This window comes from Capricornis sumatraensis, chromosome 3 (genome assembly GCF_032405125.1).
Source record: "Capricornis sumatraensis isolate serow.1 chromosome 3, serow.2, whole genome shotgun sequence".
NCBI lineage: Eukaryota > Metazoa > Chordata > Mammalia > Artiodactyla > Bovidae > Capricornis > Capricornis sumatraensis.
In genome coordinates, this window is record NC_091071.1 from 40679111 (window position 1) to 40690782 (window position 11672).

Below are 11672 nucleotides of genomic sequence, written 5' to 3' on the forward strand. Positions count from 1 at the left end.
CATCATGACACTGGGGTAGTAAAAGAAAATACACGACCATGCCAAGTGGCCTCATCCTTTCTGACGGGGTAACCCAAGTGCTGACTGTCTAGACTGTACTTTAAAGGGATGTCACTGAGTATTGTCTGGTTTTTAACCTCCATTTGGGCCTCTAGTTGCCATAATCCTTTTACTAGCATTTGGTCCCTGCCTTTTTAACCTGTTGAGTTTGTTTCTTCCAGTTTGCAACAATTCCATGTCAAGGTGATGGTGAGGCAGGGGCTCCAGCAGAAGTCACCCTAGACGAGGCAGGGATAGAGTTCCATGGCCCTGGTTAGGTAGGGGCCGTGAGCCTAGCACTAGGCTGAAGAAGCTGCAGAAGACCTTTACCTCTCAACCTCTCAGTAAAGATTTCTTGGGGTCCAGCATGTGTGTGTGTTTTCACACCTGTTAGCAACCCCAGAGGACTCCCTAGGATGACAGCTCATCCCCGGGCAGTCTTGGAGCAACATGAAAATGGAAGTGCATGCCAGTGATTTTCCACCTACTAGGACAACCTTCTCTAGGTTTTGGGGTTGTCTTTGCCTTGGGGTAGTTTGTGAACTCTTAATTCCCTATGGATGGTCCCAGAGCTTGTGGATGTCTTTCAATGGACGAGGCAGGCACTCCAGAAAACAAACTTTTATTCACCAGGACTGGAAACAAAAGCTTTTGATCAAAAGACTGACTTGGAGGTTTTTCTTTAGTACAAGGTGGAATGCCCTGCCCACCCCTGTGACTTGACCTCACTGAGCCCAGGCTGTGTGTCAGCCTGCTAAAGTGGTACCCTGGTCCACAGGCAAGGCTGGTGGTCCTGGTTTCCCTGACATTTCTGTAACTTCCCATGGCCTGAACACTGCGTTACAAAGCCATAGCCTTGGCATCCTCCAGGGGAATCTGAAAGACCCTGTTGATGTGGAACTGGGGCCTCCCATTGGGGGGCTGGCAGCAGGCAGTTGTGGTCCTTGGGGTGCAGTGCAGGATGGGATTGGCGGTGAAGCCCTCTGCCCCGGGTTTGGGCCTCCTTCCCGGGCAGCGAGTGCAGCTGAAGACATGGCTTTCTAGGCAGTTAGGCACTGTACATAATGGTGTGGGTGCTGCAGCCCAGCCTGAAAGTTGGGTGCCCATGGGGGGATGGAGGCGGCAGAGCCCCGTGGCCAGAGGGCCAGGTCCCTGGCAGTCTACCCTTCGGTGTCCCTCCTGTACAGAAGACAGTTGCCTTGGGGCAGCAGCCAGTGAAGGACTGCAGATGCTCTGGCTTTGTGCAGCCTGTTCGTTGGGACCTCAGCTCTGGATTGCTGCCCAGATGAGGGGTGGGTGAGGCTCAGCCTGGAACTGACTGCTGTAGACTGTCCAGTCTTCCAGGAGGATGCCCGGTGGCCGGGCCCCACAGGCTCAGGGTCTGCAGCAGGAAGACCCCTGGCCCTCCCTCTTGATGTAGTCGTGCAGCCGGAAGCGGGGCTCGCTGGGGGCCTTGGTGGAGCGCTGTTTCAGCTCCCTGTGGGGCAGGGATGACTGTGGGATGGGGCAGCCTGGACCCCCAAGGAGGGGGTGCAGAACCCTGGGTCTGGGGCCCCTGGTGACCACGAGGACTCACTTGGCTATGGCTGTGAAGGCCAAGTCCACATTGAGGCCTGTCTTGGCGCTGGTCTCCATGAACGGCAGCCCGTAGTCCTACAAACAGCCGTGGACAGCCTGGCAGGGGCGGCTCAGGTGCCATAGCCCTGGGGCACTTGCCCGCCACCCACCCCACCCCAGCTCACCTTGGCAAGCTTCTCCGCATCCTCCCGCTTCACCGCACGCTCTTGGGCAGAGTCCACCTGGCGTAGGAACCTTGGTGAGAGCTGGCCCCGTCACCCCCCACCCCCACCCCCGGCTCCCCTGCGAGGCTAGAGTGCCCACCTTGTTCCCCAGCAGCATGAGAACCACATCGTCCTGGGCGTGCTCCTGGATCTCGGTCAGCCAGGCCTGCAGGGGCGGAGCTGAGGCCAGGCTGGAGGCCGGTGCTCCGGGCCCCCTGGCCCCTCCAGGACGCACCCCCAGAGTGCCTGATGGTGCCTGACCAGCCGAGGGGCCCCGGAGCTCATGCTCCCTGGGCACCATGCACAGGCAGCCCAACAGCTCCCTTTTCTAAGCTGTTGGACTGGAAAGTCCCCCAGGACCCCCACTTTGGCTCGTTCAACATGCACCTTGGCGGGGCAGTCTTTCCCCCTCCCCTGCTGTCAGGAGGGTCCTCAGGAGTCTGGGACCCTGAGGCCGTCTGTGACCGAGGGGGTTGGGACCCCATCCCGGCCTTTCTCCCCACCGCCGACCCCTGGAAGGAAGCCTCTGACCTGGATGCTGTCGAAGGAGGCCTTGTTGGTGACGTCATAGAGCAGCAACAGTGCTGGGGGGAAGGGCAGTGAGGACCTCCTGAGCCCACAGCGTCCGCCCTTTCCCTCCGCCCGCGGGTCAGGCTCTTCCCGCTCCTGCCCCCGTCACACCCCGGGTGCCCTCCTGGGGCAGAAGCCTGGGGGCCGTGGCCCTGTGCTCACCATGGGCGTCGCGGTAGTAGGCGTGGGTGACGCTGCGGAACCTCTCCTGGCCTGCCGTGTCCCAGATCTATGGCCGGGGTGCGTGCAGCCATCAGCGCTGCCCGGGCCTTCCCGGGGGCCCCCTGCCCTCACCCCCTCCCTCACATCACCCCTCACCTGCAGCTTCACCTTCATGCCGTCCACGTCCACAACTTTGTTCTGAAACACAACCAGCTAGCTCCAGCAAGGGCCTGTCCTAGGTGGTGGTGCCCCTAGGGTCCGAGGACCTGTGCCCCTCTGGCGGGGTTGGGGGTCGGGGGGTAGTGGATGGGGTGGGGGGACAGGCAGCGCCAGGCCAGGGCTGAACCTGAGATGAAGAGCTCCAGTGTGCCCCGAGCCCACTGCCCCACACCTCCGCTCGCCAAGCTCTGCCCTCAGGCCCACCTCCTGCCCTCTACCTGCAGATAACACGTCCCCTTAAATCTGAGTCCCCTCTTGGTGGCCCAAGCACAGCAGGTACCCAGGCCACTCCTGCCCAGATGGCCATCCTGATGGACTTGGAGGTTGCCCCCCTCCATGGCCAGCTGTGTCCAACTCTGGGCCAGGTGTTTCTTCCTCTGCCCAGCCTGGAGGCCTGGCACACAGCCCCGCCAGCTCCCCTGCCCTCCAGGGACCCTGGTGGCCAGTCACTGAGGCCTGTTGACCTGCACCCCCAGCCCATCCCCTCTCCTTCACCCCAGCTGGTGCCAGCCTCAGCTGGCTTCCCTGTGCCCACTTGCCGTTTCAGCTTCGCCCTGTATTCCTCTCCCCTGTGCTCTACTCCTAGCCGCCGGGCCCCCAGCACCTCTCTTGCAGGGCTTATTTGAAGTTCCCCACGGTGAGACTCCAGGCCTATCACCCACACTATGCCTCAGTTTCCCCATCTACAAATGGGGATAGCCAGGGTGTCCATTAAACGGTTGCCCCGATTACTCTATGAGCTCTGTGTGCAAAGCACAGAGAGAGAACTGAGTCTGGCCCAGAGCAGGGCTAAAGTGGTCACTTAAAAGCCTCTTTTCTGCAGGCCCCTGGGGATGGGCTCCAAGCAATAAGCGGAGAGCCCAGGACCTGGCCCAGTACCCAGTGGGCGCTCCCTGTGGGCTAGCTGGCGACGCGCCCTTGCAGAGCCCTCCCAGTTCAGGACTAGGGCAGGAAGTGGCTCAACTCCGGCTCCCATCTGCCGAGGTGGGGGCAGGGGCTGCCAGTCACCAGCTGAGGCTCCAGGAACAGCACTTCCTCCCTCTACACCAGCTCCTGCTGTCAGGGTGTTTCTGGGTCTACAGGGAACGGGTGCAGCCATCTGCCCAGCTGCAGGGACATCCCACCTTCCCTGGCGCCCCGAACAGGGTGTGAACCAAACCACCTCACCTCCCTCCACACCTGCCCTGGAGCCAAGAGGTGACAAGAGGGAGGTGAGGCCAGGGCCACCTCCGCTTCTGGTGCCTCAACCCTTACTTCATCCCAGAGCACATGAGGGGCTCTGCCCCCCCAAAATGGGATAGAGAGCGGCTCCCCAGACTGGAGGGAGCTGCCCCCTCTGCCCCCGTCCCCAGAATGGGCCTCCCTCCCCACCTTCTGCAGACTCGGTCTTAATTAAAGGGTGAGAAAAACGCAAATCTGGGATTTGCTGAGAACACATCAGTACCCCAGGACATGGAGTTCAGACGGGTGCCAGAGCCCAGCAGGCCCAAGGTTGTGGTCCCCCATGACCCTGCAGGCTGCTTGGGGTGCTCGAGGGCTCTTGGGGAGCCGAGTTGAGGGCCATCCCCAAGAAGGACCCCAGGACACAGCCCTGGCAGGGGTTGAGGTGGTGAGGGGGTTCTAGCAGGGGAAAGCAGTCAGGGCTGGGGGGCCGGGGATCATTTCCCAAAAGCCTCCCTGCCCAAGGGCACGGACTTCTCCCTGGCTCTGGGACCGAGGGTGTGCTTAAGCGCCACAGCCATCTGTCTAGTAGGACCTAGCACCTCAGGGCCCCTCTGGGCAGTGGGCAGTGACGCTGGCCTCCCCAGTGGCCATGGGTTTTGAGTTCCCATGGGGGCACCAGGACGCACCTCCTTCAAGGCACAAGATCCAGGCCCCAGGGTCGTGCCAGCCCGGGATGCAGGGGTACCATCTCTGCTTCAATCATATGCAGCTGCCACCTGTCCCCAGAACCCTTGAGGTGTCGGGAAGCAGGCAGCTTAGTGGTGAAGGTGTCCCAGCTTAACTACCTTGACTGTGGGAACCAGGTGGGCCAGCCGGGGGCTTCACCTCATGAGGCCACCGGTCCCACAGGGATAATGGAGAACCAGCTACCAGGGGTGTTTCAAGAAGCCATGAGCTGGTGTTGGGGGCCCAGGGCATGGCTGGGCCCAGTTGGTGCTTGGGATGTCAGCCCCCTCTCTTACCCGGAAGTCGATGCCCACGGTGGAGATAAAGGTCCCCGCCAAGAAAGCCCCATCCTTGAAGCGCACGAGCAGGCAGGTCTTCCCCACGCCTGAGTCCCCCACCAGCATGACCTGGGGCACGGGGAAAGGGCAGAGGGCACCTGGGTATCTGGGAACCCCTCCAGGGGAGGGGCCAGTCTCCCCTGAGCTGGCCTGGCCAGAGGGTGCCCGTGGGTGAGGGGCAGAAGTGGAGGAGGTTTGCAGGTGCACCAGGGCCTGGGGAGACATAGGGCCTGGACTTCTAACTGCCTCCTCTAGAAGGTTCTGTCTCCTCTTCATCAGTGGAGGGACAGGAGCTGCTGTCTTCATGCAGGGCACTACCTGGACACCATGCTTAGTCTGGAAGGGGAGCAACTGGAGTTTCATGGGGAGCAGAACTGGAGTGTTGGTCACTGGGGGCCTCCTGAGAGGCCTGGGGTGCTGGGGGTGGGGGCTCTGCACCAGAGGGCTTCTTCCAGTCCTAGCAAGACTCTAGAGGAGTCTGCCAAGTGAGGGTCAGATCTTGGCGTGAGGAGGGGCTCAGGCTAAGTTTGTGGGCCAGGAGGGCATTCAAGCCCTTCTCCCCTCCCCCACTCTGTTAACCAAAGGTTCCCAAACCCAAGGATGGGCCTGCCACCCCCACCCCCCAGCTTCTGCCTTGGCCTGAAGGAGGCCCCAGCGTGCCTCACTCAACCTGTGAACCTCGTCCTAGTCTCTCCCCCTAGAAGGAGACTAGAAGACCCTGTGGGCCAGAGAAGGCAACATATGGGAAGATGAGGCTGGGGCCTTTGTAGGGGCAGGAGCATCAGGGAACAAGGAGAAGACACCTGCCAGGCTCTGACTTCCGCAGGACCGCTTGTTCGGCCCTGCCCGCCGGGTGGGGGTCGCGGAGGGGGAGGGGGGCAGCCTTGCCATATGTTGGGTATCCAAAATCCGGGTTTGACAGCTGTGTGTGTGTGTGTGTGTGTGTGTGTGTGTGCGGAGGGGGAGGGGGGCAGCCTTGCCATATGTTGGGTATCCAAAATCCGGGTTTGACAGCTGTGTGTGTGTGTGTGTGTGTGCGGAGGGGGAGGGGGACAGCCTTGCCATATGTTGGGTATCCAAAATCCGGGTTTGACAGCTGTGTGTGTGTGTGTGTGTGTGTGTGTGTGTGTGTGCGCGCGCGCACGGTGCACCGCGCCAGCCTTGCCAGCTGCGGGGTGCCGCTCGGGGAGCCAGCTCGGTGCTGAAGCTCCGCAGGGCCCTGCACCGTTTCCCCGGATCCCCTCCCCGCTCAGCTCGGGCCGGACGCCACCTGCTGCACTCGCATCACCTGGGGCTGGGGGTGCCCGGCTCACCTTGAAGGCGACGTCGTAGAAGTCGCCGCCGCCGCCGATCGAAGACCAGCCGTGCTGCGGGGTCCCGTTGGGCGGTGCCTCGGGGCAAGGGCGAGCAGTCCCGGGTCGCACCGGCCGGGGCCCATTGGCGGCGGGCAGGGCAGAGGTAGCGGGTGCGCTGCCCGCCTTGCTCTTGGAGGTCTTTTTCCTGGACATGGCGGGCGAGCTGGCGGGAGCTCAGTGCTCTCCCGCCGCAGCTGCCGCGCCCCAGGAGGCCCTGCTCCCCTCGCCGTCGGAGCCAGACCCGGAGCAGAAGCCGAAGCTGCCCCGCGGCGGCGACATCCCGGGCGCCAGGCTCCGCGCCGCCCCGCCCCCGACGCCCCGCGGCCGCGCAGCCACTCTGGCCCGGCCTCCTGCCGCCGCCGCCACCAATGGCCGCCAAGGGGCGGGGTCATGCAAATGAGGCGGCCGCCCTGGGGCCGGGGTCCGGGTCCAGGAGCCCCGTATCCCGGCGCCTCTGCGCCTGGGGGGCCGTTACCACCCTGTCCTGCGCCCAAAGGCCCCTCTCCGTAACTGCAGCCGGGCTTCGGTGCGGGTGCGGGGCGGTGAGCGTGGGTGACCGAGCACTCGGCGTCCTGTCGCTCCTCTGCTGTGCACCGCCCTGCCCGGCGCTGCCCCCTGCCCGGTGACCCCCGCCCTCGGATTACCTCCAGGCCCGGGACGAGAAGAGAGGGCGGCACTAAGGCAGCGGGCCTGCGTGGGATGGGCACCTGGGACTCGATCCCTTCTCAGCCGGAGGTGCCACCTGGCCTGCTGTGGCACCGCCCCCTCCCTTCCAGGGCAGGCAGATCCAGGAAGCTCCAACACTCCGTGTTTGGCAAACAAACCGGGCTGCGCCCGGCCACCTGGGGCTCAGCTGACAGCTGGTTATCAGAGGCAGGACGTAGGGGCCAGGCTGAGCGGCAGGGCCGAGGTGGCCAGGTGCTCTCCCCTGGAGCGTCTGTCTGCTGGGCTCAAGCTTCAGGATCTCTGGGAAAGGGGAAGTCAGTGTCACAGCCAGTGGCAGGCCCTCTGAGCATCCACTCTCCTAGGGCTCTCCCCTTAGGGACCCGGGAGGTGAAGAAGGTGGGAGGCCAGGCTGTGCCTGGCTCCTGGGCTTTCCAGTGCTTTCAAGTGCTGACAGTCAAAACCCCCCGCTGGGTCCTGGCAGACCCCTCTGCAGGGCCTGGCACCTCTGTCCCAGAACTGCCACCCAAGATGCTCCAAGTTTTGAGGATGAGGCTGAGTTGGTCCTGGAATCCTGGGAGTGGTGAGCCGACATGCCCTTCTCCCAGGGCTTGCAGGCAGCAGGTGCAGACAAAAGGCAGCTCCTTGCTCTGCACTTCTCTGTCCTGAGACGTGACCACTGTCACTGGGACCCTGGGCCCTACAGAGGCCTGAGCCCTCTCAGCTGGCAACGCCCAGAGTCCAAAAAATCACAACGGGCAGACGCTGCCTCTGGGGCTCAGAGGTCTGGGCAAACACAGATGGAAGGATGCCACCCAGCCAAGCGATTCCTCGAGAGACCTGGCAGGGCCCTGCATGAGAGGGTTGGGGCAAAGCTGCCCTGCACTGAGTGCCATCATGTGCTAGGTTCAGGTGGGTGCTGCTCTGGTGCCCTGACGATCAGATGGGAAACAAAGGCTGGGGGTTGGCAGGAGGGGTGGGGGGAGAAGGACCAGGAAGGGAGCGGTCTAGTCACCAGGCAGGAAGCTGCAGAGCTAGGATATCTATGTGGGAACTGGCTCCTGAGAGCATAAAGCGGGGCTTGCCTAGAGGTTCCCTGGAGAAAGACCCATCCCTCAGGGCCCCGTCAGAGCTGGGGACCCACCTGAGGGCCCCCTGACCTTCTTGCCTGTCTTGCTCCTCTGGTTCCCCAGTTCTTCCAGGTCAGTGCCCAGACGTGTGGTTGGTGAGACCTGAGTTTGGGGTGTTGGGTTCCCACAGCTGTGGCCCTGGGGACTCCAGGTATCTCACTCCCATGAGGCTGGCCCAGGGTCTCAGCATGGCGGTGCCCACTGACCCTGGCATCCTAGTCCATGGGCTCTCTGCCTCTTCCTGCCAGCTGCTGCCAAGGCATAGGAAGCACCAGAGGTTTGAGTGCCTTAGGGCTGGGGCTACAGATGAGGTGTCCTGAGTTGGGGAGAGAGAGGTGGCTGCTGGCAGGGTAAACAGAAGAGAGGAGGCTGGCAATCCAGAAAGAGTGGGAAGCTAGGGGCGGAGGGGACTGAAAGCAGTGGAGAAAGACTTGACCCTGCGACCTTTAAAATTGAGAGAGTATGTGAAAATTCAGGTCTCTGGTTTCTCTTGGAAAGAGGGAATTCTGAGTCCCTGGGTTGCAGGCCCCCTCTGCCTTCCCTGCCTTCCTGCAGTTCTCCTAATCTTTGATCATCGTGTCTTTTGGTTCCTGTTTGCCATCTGTCTCACTCTCTGGGATGTAAGCTCTCTGGGCACAGGAAGCAGCTTGTCTTGGTCACTGTCATATCCCTGGCAGCCAGCTCCAGGCCTCAATAAACAGTTATGAAATTGGTGAAAGAAGTATGAGCTAGAAATGTGGGCCCCATTTCAAGAGGACACGTCGTTGGCAACATGGATTTGAGGGAGAACATGCCTCCAAAGGCAAGAAGAGTAACTCTAGTGTGTTGCGTAGTGAGAGCAAGACCTTGTGAGAGCAAGAGCTTGTGGAGGTGGGGCATTTGCACTGGGCTTTGAAGATTGAGCAGGAGTCCAATACTAGTGGAGACAGAGAAACTTGCCAGGTGGAGGGAGTATGTGTAGATTCAGAGAGCCGGGAGGTGGGCACTTTGAGCAGAAGAGGCCGAAGTGTGGTCCAATTGCTTGGAAGAAATGAGAGCTGATTCGATAGGTGACAAAGGAGGGGGCTAGATTGGAAGGTGAGTTTAAATGTTTTTCCTAGGAGCTTGGAAGTTGTTCGGTGGGAAGTAGGGAGCCATGGGTGGTTTCTGAGAGCAACAGAAAGAGGGTGCTGCTAAAGGAATAGTGGGTGTGTCCAGGGGGAGCTGGGTGGCGCAGCGTGCGGACAGGGAGGTGAGTTTGAGGGGATTGCAGGAGCCCAGGGAGGGCTAATGAGGACAGAGGGGAGACAGAGTCTGAAGGCCTGGAGGGGAGGCAAGAAAGAATTCAAGACCCTGCGGGGTGCCCGGCTAGACTCAAGAGGACAAGCCCTTTGCTGCTCTTCCCAGTGAGGGGAGGGTCTATGGCAGCTGTCTGTGACTGCGGTGACCAATGCAAGTGACCCTGAGCCTGTTTCTGGACCATGCCCTCCAGGCTGGCAGCTCTCCTTTCCTGTCTCCTCACACACACTTTCTTGGGACCCAGCTGCCCCCCTGTGAGAAAACTCGAGTGACCTGGCAGAGAAGCCCAGGTGGAGGGGACCTCACTTGCCAGCCTTGTGAGCCAAGAAGACACTCTGGCAGGTCCCAGGGAGAGGAGGTGAGCCCGCCCTCGCTGCAGACGCTGAGCACATGGAGTTGTCTGTCACACAGCCCTGGACTTGGGCACCCAGCAACGGGAGAAGTGGGCCCTGTGGTGGGAAAGGTCAGCAGGGTGGCTCTGGCTGAAGCTGGGGATCTTCAGACCTGGAGAGACCTCCCCAAGGCAGGCTAGGTCCCCGAGGTGGGGGTTGGAGCTGAAATGAGCTCTGGGGCTGAGGTAGAGGTGAGGATGAGGGCTGTGTCTCCCTGGAGAGGGGACACCTACCAGCGCTCGGCACTTCTGGCTTAGGGCTGGCCCTGCCTGATACAGAATCCGCCTGCAATGCAGGAGACCCCAGTTCGATTCCTGGGTTGGGAAGAGCTGCTGGAGAAGGGATAGGCTACCCACTCCAGTATTCTTGGGCTTCCCTTGCGACTCAGCTGGTAAAGAATCCGCCTGCAATGCGGGAGACCTGGGTTGGATCCCTGGGTTGGAAGATCCCCTGGAGAAGGGAAAGGCTACCCACTCCAGTATTCTGGCCTGGAGAATTCCATGGACTGTATAGTCCATAGGGTTGCAAAGAGTCGGACACGGCTGAGCAACTTTCACTTTCACTGCTGGGCGGGAGGGGCTGCACAGTTCCACATCCCAGCAAATGGATGGAACCACCCCAGGCGCCTCTCCTGGACCCTCTCTCCAGCACCCTCTGCCAGCCTGGACCCCTGTCTGGGGACTTCAGCTCCTGCATTCTGCCTTCTGACTTGCCCATCCACATGTCTGACCCCCTAGTCCTGGAGTGATGTGCGCTGTGGCTGCCCAGCCATGAGAACCCTCTGGAACCGATGGCTTCGAGCAGTCTTTCTCTGGTCCCTGATTTTCCAAGCACTCCGGCTTACTGTTCAGCTACAGGGTGTGGCCCTCAAGCCAGGTAGCCTTAGGCAGGAATGAGAGTCCTTCCTGACCTTTCCAGGCTCTGCTTGGATCCTCCTTCTCCCAGCAGACTTCCTGGGCTTCTCCCACCCCCAGTCTTGTACAGGCACAGAGACACTCACATTTGCTCTCCAGTGGTTCCTGGGGGACTATGCTGCCCCCGCACCAGTCAGTGAGGTTCCTGAGGACAGTGTCTGTCCTGCCCACTCCTGCCCTCACCACACACTGGGGGGGTCAGCCCAGGACTGAGCAGAACAGAGGGAGGCTGGACTTCATGCTCCTTTAGCCAGAGGGGAGGGGCAGAGCCCCCAGAATACCTCTCAAGAAGACAGTCCTGCAGAATTCAACGGTTTGCAATCTCAGGGAGAGGGACCCTGGCTGGGAGTGGTGCCCGAAGGCAGGGGCCCTGCTGGGTGTGTGGCACCCACTGACCGCCCCCCTCAGGTGAGTGGCGCACACTCTCTGAGCCCCCCCTCCTCTCTGTGAGCTGAGGAGGTGGGAGGAGCTGGTCTTCGAGGTCCCTTCCAGCTCAGACACCTTATGTTCCATGAGATCCGCGTGAATGTTGCCATGGAGACGTCGGAGAGGAGCTGCAACAGCACAGATGTGACTGAGGAGTCACCTAAGGAAGCGGCTGGTGTCAGAGGAGCCCTGCCCACCCCCTGCCGCCCCCGAAGCCCTGGTGCACAGGGGCCACACTGCGTGACCCGTGCCAAGAAGACACGCCATGTGCCCTGCCATGTGCTTCCATGAGGCCCAACGGGTATAAGGAGTGCATGTCCATCCCTGCCTGCGGGGAGAAGGACCGACTGGCACGGGGGCGGGGGGGGGGGGGCGGTGTTTGGAACACAGCATTGTTCCCTTGCAGGTGTGGCTGTGAGGTCCGCCCCCTGTCCTTGCTTCCCACGGCTGCTCAGGAACTGGCATCTGGCTGCCCTTGGCAGTCTCAAGACAAAAAGCATGCCAGTCACAGTGTG

The 11672-nt window shown here is 61.4% G+C and overlaps 1 protein-coding gene across 1 annotated transcript; it reads right to left on the reverse strand.

Moving 5' to 3' along the window:
- Positions 1–724: 724 nt before the first annotated feature.
- RAB26 (RAB26, member RAS oncogene family) lies at positions 725–6606 on the reverse strand. The gene is made up of 9 exons (XM_068968102.1): positions 6313–6606; positions 4958–5068; positions 2709–2750; positions 2553–2619; positions 2352–2404; positions 1921–1986; positions 1782–1838; positions 1616–1692; positions 725–1516 (listed from the first exon to the last, which is right to left on the reverse strand). The coding sequence occupies exons 1-9, from the start codon at positions 6505–6507 to the stop codon at positions 1414–1416; spliced, it is 771 nt and encodes a 256-aa protein (XP_068824203.1). The 5' UTR covers positions 6508–6606; the 3' UTR covers positions 725–1413.
- Between the last annotated feature and the right edge of the window lie 5066 nt (positions 6607–11672).

Coding starts and splice junctions, on each gene's coding strand:
- RAB26 (XM_068968102.1), bottom strand. CDS start 6,507: ATGTCCAGGAAAAAGACCTCCAAGAGCAAGGCGGGCAGCGCACCCGCT. Junction 2,751..4,957: donor CCGTGGGCATCGACTTCCGG/GTAAGAGAGGGG, acceptor GTTGTGTTTCAG/AACAAAGTTGTGGACGTGGA. Junction 1,517..1,615: donor GCCTTCACAGCCATAGCCAA/GTGAGTCCTCGT, acceptor CCTGCCCCACAG/GGAGCTGAAACAGCGCTCCA.